The sequence below is a fragment of the Amblyomma maculatum genome, chromosome 11 (genome assembly GCF_055883805.1).
Source record: "Amblyomma maculatum isolate TAMU_Amacu chromosome 11, ASM5588380v1, whole genome shotgun sequence".
NCBI lineage: Eukaryota > Metazoa > Arthropoda > Arachnida > Ixodida > Ixodidae > Amblyomma > Amblyomma maculatum.
Window position 1 is genome coordinate 67275792 of NC_139354.1, and position 18354 is coordinate 67294145.

The following is an 18354-nucleotide window of genomic DNA, read 5'->3' on the forward strand; positions in this document are numbered from 1 at the left end:
TGTCGCACTCAATGGCTGATTAAATGCGCTACCCAAATGTGCATTGTGCAAAAATAATCGTTATGAAACCGCCGCAATCAAGTCGCTCGGTGACGATGAGGTGTTTGCGCAGTCACCAAAGAATGGTGGCCGCCTTTATGCCGCTGTGTAGATTCTCTGCTAAGGTGCTGGCTGTGCGTCGCCATCGGCAGACTGGTAACGACAGGAGCTGGAAAGTGTTAGGCATGATCTGGGACGTTGGTCATCATAAGAGCGCGACCTGGATCGAGATTTTCAAAGCCACGAAAGGTTCAAAGATGCCTACCTAAGCGCCATTAATTTAGCTCCTCACCAAAGGTCCTCACCGGTAGACTGCATGTGAACAAACCTTTCCTCCCTCAACGCTAACATTATTTCAGAACAAAACAAGAAAAGACATCATCGAGGAAATCTGACAACACTACGCGTTTTTTTTTTAGGAAGTTTTCCTTTTTCTTTTAGTGTTTAATATTAACCAGTTTCCATTTAAAGAGGAGTTTAAGGCTCCTAACTTGACTAGGTGATACGCAGACTCTTCGGCATGCTATATTGAGGGCGAGCGCGCAGTGACGACGAAGTGTATTTGTCAGCGGTTGTTAAGCTAATGGACATATGTGCTCTGCATTCATCGTCGCAAAGAGGAAGTTATACAAGAAACGTTCTATCTGCCGTTGCCATCAATTCAGGCGTGGCGGCACTTCAAAAGGGGCGAATTTTGGAGCTCCCTAAGGAATATGCAGTATGCTGTGCCGTGTCATCAAAAGTAGAGCGTGCGTCAGTAGCTGGGCACTACATTAGAGTCGACAAGGTGAAGACGACTACATACTAGCACTCATATCGAATGTAGGCAAGAGAACGAGGGGTTTTTTGGAGCCACCGAGGCAACCAAACCGTTTTCCTGCCGCTGAGATTCGCTCTCCTGAAGTGCTTGTGAGGAAAGAAGACAAAACCTTGCAGATGTGAGCCGAATATCGGAAGCTATGTCGCGCGAGGAAACGCAATATACAGTATATCTAATCCCACGTATCAGTCACTGCTTGGCCCCGTTGCGTGATGTCCGATATTTGTCATAACTCAACCTTAACAATGGCTGTTTGCAGATCAAACTGCATGAAAGGGAGGAAGAGAACACTAGAACACTCCGTTAGTAACTCCTCACGGCCATTATCCAGTCGCGGAAAAAACAACAACAAAATAAAACCCCACAGAAACGTGTCAATAATACGACAAAAATGCTGTCATAACGTCAAAGTTGTCTTTAGTTTCGTAGTACGGTATTGAAGTTCTGCATTTTTTCCGCAGTATTTTTGTGTAGTCTGCTCTTTTGTAGTATTCTGTTCTGTATTTAACTACACAAAGTTCTGATGCTACCGCACAAATTTCTGTAGTCCACAACAGCTTCTCTCAAAATTCATTCAAAAAACCGTACAGAAGTCATGTTGTTATAGGTTGGTTGGTTCACAGGAAGGAAAAGGCGCAGTATCTGTCACACTTGCTCTGTGGACACCTGAACCGCGCCGTAAGGGAAGGGAGGAAGATGGGAGTGAAAGTGAAAAGAGAGAAAGAGGAGTCGTAGTGGAGGGCTACGGAGTAATTTCGACCACCTGGGGATCTTTAACGTGCGCTGACGTCATTAGAGATCCCCAGGTGGTCGAAATTCAAAAAAAGTTTTTTTTTGTTGTTTCTTTCTTTTTTTTTTTTTTTTTGAACTGGTATGTATTCGAAGTACTCTACTTCCGTGTCTCTTGTGCCAACACGCGAAGTATACCTGGACCCCCCCTTGGCTTAGTTAAGATAGCTGTCTGATGTCAGGTATTCTCTATTCGACCACGATTGACGAGTGCCAAAGTGCAGAGGACAAAAGCTGGACAGTGTGTTCGACGTGAAGAACCCAAAGGGCGGCTTACACACCGTGGACAGAAGAGGTAATCACATGGGGAGAGCAACGCACAGCATGAGGGTGGTCGAGAGAAAAAAACAAACTCAGTGGCTGGCTGTTTCAAAAGTTGCATGGTGCGGAGGAAACTTAGCTATGAAGGATAGCGTGTATATAGAGCATAAAAGTGTCGCGCGTGCGCCTGATGTCGCTGTTCCGTTAAAGTGGCTCTGTGCGAGCTTCTTTTGACGGTTTATTGCGGCTGTGCGGGGCCTGTGAGTGTCATAGAATGTAGACCAACAACAAGCAGTGAAAAAAAAAAAGAAAAAAAACGTCGAAGACGCGCAGCGAGCCCAGCGAGATAAGCACCAACGTGTTTGGAGGGGCGTCAGAAGCGTCAGCGACAGACGAGAGATCCCGTGGCGGAGGGAAAACAAGTCGAAGCAGTCGTGTGCAAAGAGGCAGAAAGAAGAATAAGTATGCAATAAAGGTGGATGTGAAGAAATATTCGTGATGTGTCGTTTCATGTACGGAGAAATGAAAACAAAATGCTCTGCATTTCCGTCGGATCGGCTCATCGATAACGCGTAAATGTCTTTTTTTTTTCCTTGCTCCTATAGTTTCCAGCAACACCTGAACCGCAAATAGCTCCATATTGTTGATGATAACGCCCCAGAAATGACACACTGTATTCTAGGAGCTTCATTTCCTATGGCGCGTGATACAAGCAATTGGAGCCCGCTTGAACGGTGAAAAAAACTGCTACAAGTCCCGCGAGCGGCCCAGAAAAGACAAATTCGAAGCTTTTTGCACCACTGCGCCAACTACGGTTGTCTTTCAAAACTTTTCAACAATCGCCCAGCCCATTCGGCTAGCTACCGTAGACGATCTGCTTTTATGTGATAAGTCTGTCTAGAGAACGCCTTCAGCAAACTATACGAAGACGACGCTGTACGGACCGTCCGTATACTCACCCAATTTGCTGAACAGGGCCACTAATCTTGGTCTCGGCGTTAATCCCGTTCAGTCTGAAGACGGAAATGAGCAATTATAGTGCGGTGTACGCTAGTCTCTCCGTTTCAGAAGCAGTGGCAAAGTATCCGACTGCGAATAAAAGTCAAGCGGCGTTCTGGCGCACCTCTAAGCACCGACGTTATCTTTATATCCGCTGGTATAGAGCTGCGATTCTTAATCGTTCTCATCATCAGCCTGATCAAACCAACTAAAGAGCAAATGCTTCTGACATGTCCCTCAAATTATCCCTGTTTTATGCTAGCCACGGGCATCTTATACCCGCAAACTTTCTTATCTCATTCGTCCCCCCGACGCTGCGCCGCTCCCTGCTATGCTTTCGTTATCTTGGTACCGAGTCCTTTACCTTTAACAACCATTTGCTATCTTGTATTCGCACTACGTGCCCCGCTGCTGTCCATTTCTCTTTGATTTATTCTAGAATGTCATTGATTCGCTTTTGTTCTCTGAGTTTATCTTCTCTCTTTCCGTCTCTTGATGTTACAGTTATATTTTTTTCTTCCACAGCTATCTACAATGCCCTCGTTTTAATTGGAACCCTTTAAGTTAGGCCTCCCCTTTCTTCCCCCCATGTGAATGCCGTTAACATACAGCTGCTATGCACTTCTCTACTTGGAGACACTGCTAAACTGGAATTCAGGATCAGAATATAGCTGTGAAATGTGCTCCAACCGATGATTGTAGTTGTCGTTATTTACCCTTATTGTTTTGAATTCCCTGTAACTGAGGAGCTGTAGTAGACGCAATCCCTTATCATTTACAGCCACTCACAACCTATCAAGCTCTTATTTCCTTTCGCTGCTATTGTCCATTAATTTATCAATCAGGAAATTAATATGCTTAAAACATAGCTAGGTCCGTTATAGGTTTTGCAGTTCGTTGCCAGTTATATACAAAGCAACGAAAAGATACCAATAGATATTTTACGTGAATCCTAACAACATTCATTTCATCTGAATTAGGAAGAGCGCGTAGGTCGTTTTTAAATCTTGATGCATCTTAACGGGGACAAGTAGTATCCGTCCTGTATCACATAACACATTAACCGGCATGTTCTGAAAAAGACATCACCTCCGGAATGTCCTTGAATGATAATGCATGCTGGTCTGAAAAGTTATTCCAAGTGATTAACGCCGGGTGTCTTCATAGCTTCAATGTGGAGTGACAAAGTTATGAAAAACTTTGTTTACATTTGGTTTCATGGCCGTTCTCCTGCCTGCTGTCTCCATCTATTAACTGAGGCATGTATATATTTGAGGCGTGAGCAAAAATTCCCGCGCTTTAAAGAGGCGCTGTACTTGGAAATTCGTATCTAGGATGTGCTCCGAGTATGTCAACGAAGAACTGACCTTGTATATGCCCTGTAAAATCACAAAACTACCTAAATATTTTAGTTTACGGGAATTTATACTATCTGTATACGGTTACCTTTTAGTGCAAAAGCAATCTTAGTCTGCCTCGCACTATGAATTTTGCCTACTTCCGGACTCTGTCCGCCTAACCGACTGTTGCAATGGCACCAAGCAAGCCAAGCTTTGGCGTACATGGCTATTTTTTTACTAGCATTCGTCACACTGGACGGATTATATCAATTTAAAGTCATGCCGTTCGGTCTCTCCAATGCGCCAGCTACCTTCGAGCGAATGATGGACTCTTTGCTTTGAGACTTAAAATTTATTACATGCCTATGTTACCTCGAAGAAGTTGTGGTTTTTTTTCTCAACATTTTCCGCACACCTCGAAAGATTGACGAGTATTGTTTCCGTCTTCCGTAGAGCCGGGTTGCAGCTCAACTCGCCGAAATGCCAATTCGGGCGCCGCCAACTCACAATCCTTAGGAATCTTGTCAATGCTTCTGGTGTCCGCCCAGATCCTGCTAAACTTCAAGCTGTCAAGGACTTCCCTCTTCCTCTATCGTCTACGGAAACTTTGTCAGCTTGTACTCCTACTTCCGACGTTTCATCAAAACTTTTGCTGTCATCGCCCGTCCCCTCACCGACCTCCATAAGAAAAATACCCCTTTTACCTAGGGCCCTGCTCAAGAAAACTCATTTTCTTCGTTGATTCACTTGCTCACTTCACCACCTGTATTGACTCTTTTCGACTCGTCGGCTGCAACTGAAGTTCACACAGATGCCAGAGGATATGGTATCGGCGCCGTGCTCGCCCAACATCACCAAGGTCAAGGCCGTGTCATCGCATATGCTAGACGCCTTCTTTCCACCGCCGAGCGCAATTAGACTCAATTTCAGACCGTGCGTACCTGTTTGGCCGTCCTTTCTCAGTTGTGACTGGCCACCACGCTGTTTGTTGGCTTTCTTCACTGAAGGACCGCACAGGCCGGCTTGGTCGCTTTACATTGCGTCTCCAAGAGTATTCTTACACTGTTGTCTACAAGTCAAGGCGTTTACATCCAGACGCTGACTGCCTGTCTCGTCACCGTGTGGAACGGCCAGATCCTGCAGATAATGGCCTCGGCCCTTGCTTGTTCGCTAACCGCCACTTCCACGTCCCTACCCTTCCTAAGCCTATCCTAGCGTGGAGGCCTGCTACAGCCGAATGAGGCTAGCTAAATGTAAATGACTGTAAGGCCACGTTACACTGGTAATTGGCTATTTGAATACACAGTGGCTTTAGTTACTCCTTCCTAAGCGCAAATACGGTTGATTAGACTTAGCTATGCCCAGCAACCCTAACAAGGCTCATTTACTGCGAAAACACTTCTAGTTCTCATACATGCAACTTGCGCTTTTATACTCTCTAAAGAATACTACGTACCAGAATCATTTTCATGTCTATTATTCTTTCACAGGTAGGCAAAAACATTGAAAATAAACATTTTGTCGTTCGCCGGATGTCAGCTGGCTTACTATTATTATGATAACGATGTTAAAATTTTTCCATGTTCTTATCTCTTGAGTGATGGAATCACGATTCGTTCTGGGCAAACTGTTTCTGACTGTGCAGAGGCTATAGCGCATGCGTCTTCGTGCATTTTCCGGCACGTGGACCACGAAGGCAGCTTAGATTTGAGCGCTTTCTCTTCGGGGCCAGAACCGCGAGGCTGGTGTTTATTTTGCATGAACCCCTCCATGCATAAACAGATTGCGGTCGCACCGCGTAGCAACGCATTACGCTGATGAGTGTGGGTGGCCGAGGAGCATCCCAGTTTCGGTCAATCTCATGTGCTTTCTCCTGCGTTCTACCCAACCCCAAGAGAAAAAAAAAAAGCGTATCTCGCGGAGTCCATCACGATAGAGTCAAGTGCAGGCTCTCCCTCTGTCGCTCTCCAAGTTTATGAATGAAAGTTTGGAGATATTTTTCTTTTGCTAAAGGAAACAAATAACAGTGACAGGGTTGCGGAGCCGCTGCCTCACACTTTTCCTCACCAAGCCCTACCCCATCTACGCGAATATTCCATGACAGTTCGTACGCAAAGTACCGTCTTCCCTATTGGCATTGCATTCACCAGAGGTCCTCAAGACTTCAAAACAAAAAAAACTGAGCCCACCGTCTAAGTGACTTTTGTAACGATTTTTCATCCCCCACTGCAACGTTGGGAAGACGACCTTTCATATTCGGCTTGGCTGCTGCTGGGTCGAAGACGTGTGCTCTGTTTCGACATCGGTTGTTTTGCTCTGGGGTGCTTTCTTTTTGCGCGGATTTTTGTTTTGCGTTTTGCACCTTTTTTACTTTACCGCGAGTGAAGGTTCGACGTTAGGACGGGGCATAACGAGTCGCAGCATTTCTTCGAGGTACGAATTGAGAAGAGCAATGTTGTTTTTTAAAATCTGTTCCTTTTTCCTGTTCCAAACATCATTTCCCCCCCCCCCCCCTCCCCCTTCCCACTATGCTTAAACGCCCTTGGGCAAAGGAGGGTGGTTATTGTCGAATAAAGAATTGTTGAATCTGAGCAATGTTTCATTCCCAACAATAGCCAAGCAAAACATGCGCAACCCTGTCTTCTGAAATCATCCGCCAGTCCACATTGGGTGGACCGCCACCGTGCCACCTTTCTTCTTACGCCATTCACTTGATATTGTGACGTTACGCTACTAATGTCAACTTGGGAAAGCCCGCCTATATTATGTATATAAAACATCGATCCTCCCGCCGAAACGGAAGTCAACATCGTTAGGTTTTGAACCGTGCGTCAACCTACCTTACCAGTAACGTGATGTGCACAAAAAGCACAAAGGACACTTAAGCTTTGCGTTATGATAGTTGGGAAGCCTCAGCTGGAATAAGAAGTGATTTAAGCTAGATGAAGAGATGTAATAAGGTGGATTACGATGTTTAACAAGGAGCGGATTTCGGTAAATTAGCTGTAGTGACGTGCAAATACTGCAGAGCCCATTTATAGTACCACTGCGGCGTCGTGACTCTTCTGATGACGTCACGATGATTTTTCAAGACTACGTTTTCTGGATGCCACCGCCGTTGCCTCCGGCTTTCTTTGTTACTGGAGATTTTGCCTCAATAACATTACTAATACAGTAATGTCAAACTGTCAACAAATGATATGAAAGTAAGAACCGAAATTCAATTTGCAAGAACACCCATAACACGGCATGGACTTTGGCACCTGGGGGACACGTTGGAAAATAAAAATCGCTGCAGACACAGGACTGCGGGAGGTGATGACACATGGTGGTCCGGTGGGGACCTTTTTCTTCTCCAAGATAACGTTGTCCAAGCTGACGACTGCTGGCGCTGCAGGGTCTATCACATTAGGCGAGACACCCTGCATCATAAAGAGAGAACACAGAAAGACGTTCACAGCGTCAATATGGCCGTCTTTCTGTGTTCGCTCTTGTGCAAGCGATAACCAGTCCGCACGCAAGATTTACCGCAGCCCCGACTACATACTTGGTTAACTTTGATAACACGCTGGAGGTTTCGCCTGCGTCATAAAACGGCGACTGCTCCGTGCACATGAAGAAAGTTGCCCAACACGTATCTGGCTATAAACATGCTAATTATATGCGTTAGGCGCCGAAATCTCGATGTGCTCAGCTATCAAGGCTGTCCCATCAGTCGCTAGCCATCGGGCGCCTGTACACGCTACCGTAAAGGGGAGGCGGGGAAGGGCAGGCGTTGGTTGTTCGGTTAAGTATGTGCACGCCTGCGCCTGACTTGGACGCGATAACACTGACAGCTACTGGCCGAGCGCAAGCTCCGCACTAAAAGTCGGTGGTGCTGCACCGAGCTGTGCCTCGGCGTCTTCAGATAGCCGCGGCCGGTATCCCCGCGCATTACTTACACCCTTACGCGCAGACGGCCCCGGCAGCTGCGGTGTGGAGAAACGAGAAAATATGGCGTGCTCTTCATCGGCCGTCATCACCATCGGTCATCGCGAGCGCAAGCGCCCCTCTAAGCCAGCCTCTGACGGTGGCGAGACACGATGGCAATGGGCCGCTGCGCAGCACTGAGCTCGCCCGGTGTGTCCAGCGGTGTAAGTCGCAGTGTCCACCGCTCCATCATGTCAGCCTTGCGAATAAATGTGGCCGGTGGCAGTCTCCTGGGTGACCTTCACTACTTCTTTGGCCGCTAGTGCTGCGGCCCGAAACTCTTTTCTGTCACGGCGGTGGACGAACTCTGCATAGACTTCGCGATTCAAAAAGAAAAAAGAACGTGCGTAGAGAAACCAGGCAATGAGAGAGGACTGTCTGCGCCGACGAAGACTATAAGCAAGATACGGAAGATGAGACTCGTATCACCTGGTAACAAGTGGAAATGACCCATAAATGGACACTGCTCAGTCCATGGGACGTTTTTATATATATATATATATATATATATATATATATATATATATATATATATATATATATATATATATATATATATAATGGCACCCTTTATATACCGAAACGCTAGCGCTTCAACACTACAAGCTAGATCTCGACAGATGACAATTTATTTTCCTCCTGAAGATTTTCCTCAGCCCGCTACCCTTCGTACTATCAGACAACCAATGATAGTACGCCTTTCTTTAGAGCCAGTTGACGCGCATTGATGTGACTCTGAGAGGGAAAGGTACGGTGTGGTAGGCTGAGATATATTTTATAATGTGGTATGGTATGCTATTGTTTTTATAGCATCGTCGTATTGTACTGTAACAACGAAGAGCGCAGAGTTTTGATTGAAAATGGACAATGGAGGTTCTCACTAGCAACTAAGCTTAAGATCCTTCACGCCGTTCTTTTCTGTCATTTCAAAGCGACAACAGGGGTCGCAGTGGAAAGCTGCGAATTAATTCGGGCCATATGGGTGTCCTTACTGTTCACTGACATCGCGCATGGCGTAGATGCGTTCGCATTTTGCCTCAAGTTAAATCCGGCTGCCGCGACTAGGCTTCTGTAGCGCGTCCTTGTACCTATAGCACCTGAACGTTGTATCCGCCGTGCAGTTTGTCCTGGGTGGAACAACTTTTTATGCCTAGTTTTCTTCACGAGACGGAGCTTTATAGAAGAATGTTCGCAGCTCTGCCGGCATTCCACGCAGTCTGCTGGTAATATTGGCATTTATAAGCATTTGTAATTGGCGTCACATTGTGAAAAGGAAGTGAGCTCAGGATTTCGTAGCGGTTCTTTTATTGGACGAGTGATGTGACTTGCTTACTATAATTAAAGGGTCTTAACAGCCGTGCCATCGTAAAATGAACCAGAAGCGCTCGACCAATATATAGGCTACTGAACCGGAGTACCTGGATAGGAACCCTGACATGGTGACTATGTTTTGATTCATTCAGGCATTTCATGACAATGCACGTTAATCATTCGCATGCGATCTAAATTATTATCAAGTCTTCAAGTAGGGTGTCTTTCCTAACCTCAGTCGCTTTGAGGCGGTAAACCCGACGTACCGCCAATAACTAAGGTGCTTACTATTCGCGGTCCGGCATAACACATGAGCGACAACGAGCCATTGGTTCGAGATCCACTGCGGCCATCTTAGTATTCGCTCCAGAGCCTGCAATATTGTAATACTTTGCAAAAACGTTATTACTAGAAATATATGAAACCATTTACTTTGTGTCATCTGTGTAGAATACTAACTACTTAAAGTATTGGTAGCTAAAATCAGAGCGGCATGCTTACTCCAATTCTCTAAACGCCCCGTACAGAAAGCGGATGGTGACCCAGATGAACGCTAACTTTACTACCTGTGTGTTTAAGCGATAACACAACCATACTTACAAAGCATCACTAAAGTGCGAACAAACTAGACTTTGTTCGAGGGATACAGGCTCTTTCTTTCTACTCACTACCTTGTATATGGGAACAGCAGACACAGAAGGGTAGAAATATGGGGATGAAGGTGCGGCAAACATTTGGCAGCCAATGTTTCTGTAGCAGGCCAGAAGTGCCACGCAAACTCCCACTGAACGGCAGTTCATACCTTTTAAAGTTTTTTGAATTCAGACAATGAGTAGCCGAATTCCAGCAATTATTTTCAGAGTAGTTCACGTTTTTTTTTTTTTTTTCAACACGTGCCATTTTCCTTGTTTCTGTCATTCAATGTGTCTTTTTTCTTTCTCCTCTCCTTCCCTTTACTCTAATTTTTAGAGAGATCAAATTGAGGCCAGTGGGCATGCATTGCTTCTATCAGCATAATGACGTCACTGCCGGGTAGCGTGCTGATTCCGTTTTTTTACTACGAAGAGAGGGCGCGTAGTTCACCGTTCATGGTCTGTTTCTTCAGTTGACATATTTTAGGATAATAGAGTTCCGTGAGAGGGCGCGTAGTTCACCGTTCATGGTCTGTTTCTTCAGTTGACATATTTTAGGATAATAGAGTTCCGTGAGAGGGCGCGTAGTTCACCGTTCATGGTCTGTTTCTTCAGTTGACATATTTTAGGATAATAGAGTTCCGTGAGAGGGCGCGTAGTTCACCGTTCATGGTCTGTTTCTTCAGTTGACATATTTTAGGATTATAGAGTTCGGTGTTCATTCCGCGCTGTCGACAACTCGAGAGAGCTTTGCCGCGTATTTCTAACCAAGTATGCGTTGCTGGGAGCCGCTCAGCACAGCGTCATATAAATAGGGTTATTCTTAACAATGGTTTATTTCTAGAGTGCAGAATTGGCTTTATGGCGTAAAGTTAGGATAAACTTAATTCAACCTAATTCTTCCTGCTTTTTCAAAGGCTCTTGAAAAAGTAATGCTCAAGAAAATCGATGAGTTCTTTTCTAAGCATGCCTTAATAAATGCCAGTCAGTTTGAATTTCGAAAGGGCAAATCCACGAAATATGCTTTACTCTTGCAAAAGGCAATTATTTTAAATAATATCGAAGCTAAAAGTTTGATTCTTGGTATTTTCATCAACTTTACAAAAGCTTTCGACCTTCTTAATCATGAAGTACTACTCTGTAAACTTTAAAGCTATGGTGTCCTACTCTTTCATTCTTATTTAAACATGCGCCAGCAGGTCGTTTCGGTCGATAATCAGGTCTTGCTCTTTTTCACTGAATGTGGTGTTCCGCAGGTAGCCTTCTCGGCTCATTTCTCTTTAATGTCTATGCTAACGACCTTGCGAGCGTAGCCTATCATACAAGTTGTATTCAGTACGCTGACGACACAAGTTTTTTTTCTTAGGGGATCTTCTGCCGATGAACTAATCAATAGGGCAAATCTGGTTCCTTGTGCTCTCCACAAATGGTCCACAGCTAATGGTTTGGTAATTAACTCTACCAAGACCAAAGCAGTCTTTTTTCGTCCCCTTAGCCTGAATATTACAGTAAACAATACTATGCGTCTAGAAAATAACATTATTGAAATTGTAGACAAGTTCAAATCGCTCGGTGTTATATTCTACTCTCGCACGAGGGGGTCTGACCATATAATGTATATTGAAAGCAAGCTTACTAGATCTGTTGGTATCCTCTCGAGACTGCGTAACGAATTTTTCCCAAAGCATAAGCTCCTTATTTATCACGCTATAATTCAATCACACATAAACTACTGTCACCTCGTTTGGGGTACAACATCTAAAACAAATCTAAACATAATACTTGGCCTCCAAAAGTAGGCAATTAGACTGATCGCTGGTGCGTGCTACACTGCCCACAAAGAAACAATATTTCCGCAATATAGGATTCATCGTCTGCATACCATGTTTCAGTATCATTTACTTCACAGCCTTAAATTGTCACCTCAATGCTTAACTGGCTCCTTGAAGAATATATCTGGACTTAAGCCTTACAAAAAACTCTTTCGCACCAGAAGTAAACAAATATCGGACGTTCCTAGAACGAGGACGTTATACGGTAACCAGAGCCTTCGTTTTACTTTACCATGCATATTAAATCATTATAACATACACAACCCAAACATTTTTAGCGCGTCAATTAAGGACTTTAAGCTATATTTTATCAATTCCGCACTGTCTCTCTGTACTTTCCGTTCCTTGCCTTCAACATTATTATAAGAATAGTCACTTCAGTTTCATTACGTTTTGCCATGTTTTGTGCATACTGTTACATTATTGTGGGCCGTTAATTCACTGTGCTGGTTTTTAACTTGCTGTTTCATTTGTATATATGTGCTCTTTTTGTGCTTCATAAGTTTCATATTATATATGTATATCTTCGCTTCAATGTCACACGTCTTGTTGCTCTGCCATTACTGGGCCTCGGGCATCTCTCAAGCTATCGTTGTAGCTTTTCGCCCGAGGTCCATTTCCTGTATGTTACTGGAAATAATCTTTTTTTTTTCCAATTCAATTCAACTGCATTACCTCTCAGAGCTGAGAACAACCGAGCGCCCAACCTGCGTGAAATATGACACACGAACAGATCTTTCCACCCCGGTCACGATCCCCCTCTTTACCAAACCCCTACTCCAAATTACTTTCTACCATTCGGAGACCTGTCATGCTTGAGTTTCTCTTAACGGATCCAACCTACCACGGTCAATAACGCGCGCAAATTCACTGAACACGGTGTACATATTCTATGCACGTACAGTCCTTGGCAAAAGTGTAGCTCCCTGGGGGTCTGCTTCCAATCTAATTCGTTCGGCTTGTAAGTCATTTCCAGTGAACCGAATTCCTCGATTGTAAAATTTTTTGTCCTTACTCTCTTCAGTGGAAATGACATCCGCTAATTAAACCAGCGCCACTACATGGCTCAAAAGCCGACCCCCTGGTCTCCATACTTTTGACGAAGGCCGTACCTGTATGTTCAGTTTGTTCACTTTTCAAAGGCATAGCCTATCACTTGTTCATGTTGCCCTCTAGCAACAACCGGCGACTAAGAAATTGTGAAGAGAGGGGGAAATGGCGGAGAAAAGATCTTTGCCTCGCTGTTTTCATTTTTACCTAGTCTCTCGTATGTGATGTGCATGGTCTATTATTCACGAGACATATTAGTAGCGCACTCATTATCACATAATGCCTCGTTTTAATCTCTGCTTCCTTTTCCATTAGCCTCTCTTTCACTGTCGTCTAGAAGTCTTTTTTTCTCACGTGTAGCAAAGTTCTTAATCACTGAACAGCTCAAGTGCTGTCGAGAGTATTAATGTCAAAAGCTAAGTAAGGTACAAAGAGCAAGGTAGAGAGAGAAAGGCGCTGCTAACAATTATCGATGGCGTTAACTAGAAGTCGTGTAGAGTGAGAGAACAAAAAACGAAAAAAAAAAAACCTCGCAGTGCTACTTTAATCGCTACCCTGACCACAAATACTATCAGACACAGTTAGAAACAAAATATCGGATAAATTATAACAGTGATGGATTAGTCGCTTAGCGCTGAAGAAGGGAGCGGCAAGTATAACTCACGGGAGCAACTCTAGCCAATGCCGTCTTCTGGTTTTCACGAAGCAGTGGCCTATGCTATCCGACCCTGTAGTATCACAACGAGAAGAGTAGGAAGGATGGTATTACATATATAAAATAAAAGATTAATCGCGACGTCGTGGCAATCGATTGACGCTATTGGATGAGGACCGACCAAGTAGCAGCTACAGCTTCGTTCCCGAACGGTACCCGATTACACCACAAAGAATGACCTCTTACTCTAATATTTGGCGATCTCAACAATTTTCATTCTATTTTCAGTGTCACAATAAAGTAAAACATATATTGTGAAATTTTCTCCATCCGAAAGTATAAGCCTACGGTCATTACTGCTTACGGTTACTGCTGCCATAAACAGCAGAGATCATGATATTTCGGGTTACATATCGCCCGTCTCCTTCTCTCTCTTATACGGGCCTTGCATTTCACCAGGTTCACGCGAAAGGTGATTCCCGTGGTGGGCGGCTTCACGTGGGTCGAGGACGACGCGTTCCGCATCGACAACCACGTGCTGGAGGACAACCGCGTCGTCAAGGATAGCGCCCAACTGCGCCACTACCTGATGGCGCTCATGTCCCGAGGCATGAACGTGAACCGGCCGCTCTGGGACGTGCACGTGCTCCCCAACTACGACAGGGGCCGCGAGACTGTGCTCATCGCTAGGGTGCACCAGGTAAGGAGACTTCCAAGGTCAAGGTCAAGCCTTCTTCAGGTCGAAGGTCTTGATGGTCTGCAGTAGCGCTTCTTGAATTTCTGTATACTGCATAGCGATTTTCTGAAGCGCATTCGTCCGTGGTGAAGGTCAAGCCTTCTTTAGGTGGAAGGTCTTGATGGTCTGCAGTAGCACTTCTTGAATTTCTCTATACTGCATAGCGATTTTCTGAAGCGCATTCGTCCGTGGTCAAGGTCAAGGCTTCTTCAGGTCGAAGGTCTTGATGGTCTGCAGTAGCGCTTCTTGAATTTCTCTATACTGCATAACGATTTTCTGAAGCGCATTCGTCCGTGGTCAAGGTCAAGCCTTCTTCAGGTCGAAGGTCTTGATGGTCTGCAGTAGCGCTTCTTGAATTTCTCTATACTGCATAGCGATTTTCTGAAGCGCATTCGTCCGTGGTCAAGGTCAAGCCTTCTTCAGGTCGAAGGTCTTGATGGTCTGCAGTAGCGCTTCTTGAATTTCTCTATACTGCATAGCGATTTTCTGAAGCGCATTCGTCCGTGGTCAAGTTCAAGCCTTCCTCGGGTCGACGGTCTAGATGGTCCAATCTTGTTCTTGTCTTTCCCTACACTGAATGACAACGTTCTGAGTGAAAAGCCTGCTGTTGAAGTAAAACGAGAAGGAGGGCAATACATCTAACTGCTATAGTTTGTCTTAAAATGCGGCATTCGAGCAAATGCACCAACCTGCTCGTTCAGAGCCTAGCAATATCGTCAACTTTTGCGTGTTCGCTAGCTGCCCGCTCTGCGCGACAGTAGCGCCCTCTCGCTCTCGCCTCGGCAAGTACACAGGCTTCCGAGACAGTACCCCGCACATCCGATATCTCACACGCACTACACAAACGCTGCAGCGGGTGCTTTCGTTCGTTATAGCCAAGTTGAGTATATGAGTATATTACATGTCCGCCATTTTTATGGAGACAGGCTATAGCCCAACCCTCAGCACACATCGGAGGTAGATACATGGAAGTGTGGGAAAGGAGCATAAGGACATGTGAAGCCTTCTGGCGTCTTGTAAACTTGTCAGCTGGACCGTCAGTGAGAACGAAAATGATCTCTAATACCTTTAACACCAAGCGGTTCCTTGTGTGGAATCTCAGGGTGGTTGGTGATGATGGACAGAAATCTCTCTGTTTTCCTCCTTTCACCTCTGTGCACTTACAATCTCACTCACTGTGGTCAGGTGATCAGCGACGGCGTGTCGTTGATGATGCTGTTCTGCAACCACCTCTGCGATCCGGGGCCAAGCCTCAAGCTCAAGCCCCGTTTTGGCGGCTCCAGCTTCCCGCTGAACGTGTGCCGGGCGCTGGTCGTCGGCCCTCTCACCTTCCTCATCTCGTGGCTGCTGCTCACCAAGCGCGACTTCAACTACCTCAAGCGGGGATCCAAGCCGCCCGGCCGCCAGAGGGTCATCGCCTGGACGGCCGGCTCCATACGACTATCGCAGGTTGGTCGCATGCAATGCGTGCGTCACGTGAAAGACCCACCCATGATGGGCCACTATGTGCGTAGGTACTACGCGTTCAGAAAGCCGGGAAAGAAGTGAGGATACTGGGCATGAATTACACTGTAGTGAATTTCCTTGTTTCTTTCTTAACGAAAAGTGCTAACCACAAGCTTAAACGTGATTTTGGAGCGAGGAATTCGCTGTGCCGAAGCATTTGTAGCCAGGCTACTCTTGACCTGATGCCAGAGGTAAAAGACAAAATGGTCGCTTTGCTCTATCAGTACAGCGGCCAGGTCTAATTATCCACTTTGTCTCCGAGAAGCGGTAATCATTTTTCTTGCGAATAAGCGCAACTGTACGATACCTCCAGGTCCGAAGATTTCCTGCGGTGTAAATTTCAGCGATCCTTCAAAAACAAAACACAAATGTGCAGACACAAACCACAGGATTTTTCCGATGCTGAAAAAATGATTTGATTTGAGCAAATCCCTAATTTATATTCCAATATTTCCTCATCGAAGGTGTCACTCCAGCTTTGAAATTCGAGGCTACATTTACAGCTGAAACTGCAGATTTTCGAGCTTTAGCAAAATAATCGGTTGAACAGCGATAACCCCTGTCAATGTTTTTGCTGAGAAACGTTTCCGTCACCTTCTTCACGATAATTTTCTAATAAAACCACTGTACTTGCATAGAGTCTACAGTGTCGGGCAGAATGACGATTGTTCCTCATGCTCTTTTAAAAAACATGGCGCATAATTCATTCAACGTGAAGATATTCAACAGACAAATGCATGTAAATGAGGAGCGCGTCATGAGCTACATACTTAACTAGTCAGATATTCTAAATGATTTTTTTTTTTCAATAAAAGCTTAGCAGGTCAAGAGAATTTCCTGAGTAGCAATGATATCAGTTGAGTAATATAAGATTCGATGCTTTCTGACAGCTCCCCAGTATTGATTGTGACCAGGAAAAAAAATGGCGCTATTTGAGGTAATAAATTTCGACAGAAAATCAGCATGTGGCTACGAGTTTTCTTTTACTGACTTACGAGGAAGAAAAATAACGTATATCGAAGCTGTTGACCGAAATGATTGTTCGTAATTATATTGAGTGAATCTGAACCATTAGCATTTTTTTTTTCATGTTTTCCAACCCCTTATAGACTAGTAACCGTAGGCTCCTCTGCTCTTTTACCTTCTCGATAATCCTCTACGGATGCATGCCATGACAGAATGTTACATTTGTTATAAAAGGGGGCTCTCGTTTTGCGAAGTTTCTTTTAAAAGCCACGTTACCTCTGGCAACGATTCGCGCTGTGCCTTGCGTACAATATTGGCCGATGGGTAGAAATCAAATCTGTATTTGAATAGCGCAACCATTTCAATATTCACTGTGATTATTATTTACTCGTACGAAGATATTAACTGAGACTATTATTTTCTCCTACGAAGATATCAGCTTCACAAACGATCCGCTCCTCAGCGGGCATTGGTATGACAATTTAAAAAGAAAGAAAAAAAAAAAAACATCCGCGCGTGTCCGATGCCGTGCCTAACAGACCTTGCCTATTCTTCTCGTCCTGTGTGCATCCCGCAGGTCTACCGCATTAAGCAGATCACGAGGAGCACATTCAACGACGTTCTCATGACGGCTATGTCCGGCTCACTGCGCAGCTTCTTCAAGAGACGAGGCGTCGTCAACCCGCCTGACATCAAGGTGAGCTACATACAGCGTGCTCAGTGTAGACACGAGAGAGGAGGACATGCGGCTGAATATTAGCCCTTCAAAGCCAAGTATGAATCATTACGTTACGTAAATAAATGGAGAGCACGCACACGGAAAGCGGCCCCAGAGTCGGGGACAATCGAGTGTCAAGGCCTTTGATATCTACTTTCATATCCACAGCACATGGGACTTTTTTGAGAGGGCAATATTAAAAAGGCAAAGAAAATGCTAAAACATCATCCAATAATGATGATCTGGGCCTACACTTGAAATTCGATGCTTCTGCGGCGAATTGGCACGAAGTCAGCCTAATGAAGAGTTTGCTTGGCTCGTCAGTCTGCTTGTCTCTTCTCGCGGTGTTCGACCGCAACGTAACGATATCTTGTCTTGCGTTCCTTATATCTGTTTATTGAATTTCGTAAGTCATTATTGAGAACTGCTGTTTTAATTACTTGATTGTATTTCGAGGCTAATAATTACCTATAGCAAATCCCAGTACTGCTTTTATGGCGTTGGACCTGCTGCTTCATATTCGTAAATCTACGTATAGTATTAGCGACCAAATAAACCGCCATCTCCTTCCTCATATACCACGTTCGCTGCGTAGTGCTTCAACGTACAAGCGTCATTTTCTTCCTAGTTGCACGCGCACGTTGTTGCAGGGTTAAATGAAATACACTAATAACGCGACGCTACCAATTGCTGGACGCTCGCTAAAAGGCAGTCTTCGTTCGTAGCAATAT

At 44.9% G+C, this 18354-nt stretch overlaps 1 protein-coding gene across 1 annotated transcript in view; it reads left to right on the plus strand.

The window, feature by feature from the left end:
- The window catches only part of LOC146174031 (uncharacterized), a 346349-nt gene that overhangs the window by 269539 nt on the left and 58456 nt on the right, over positions 1–18354 (plus strand). Inside the window, exons 5-7 of the mRNA XM_084583339.1 lie at positions 14157–14397; positions 15619–15882; positions 17483–17602. Coding sequence (XP_084439465.1) covers positions 14157–14397; positions 15619–15882; positions 17483–17602 — 625 coding nt within the window. The remainder of the gene's footprint in view (positions 1–14156; positions 14398–15618; positions 15883–17482; positions 17603–18354) is intronic.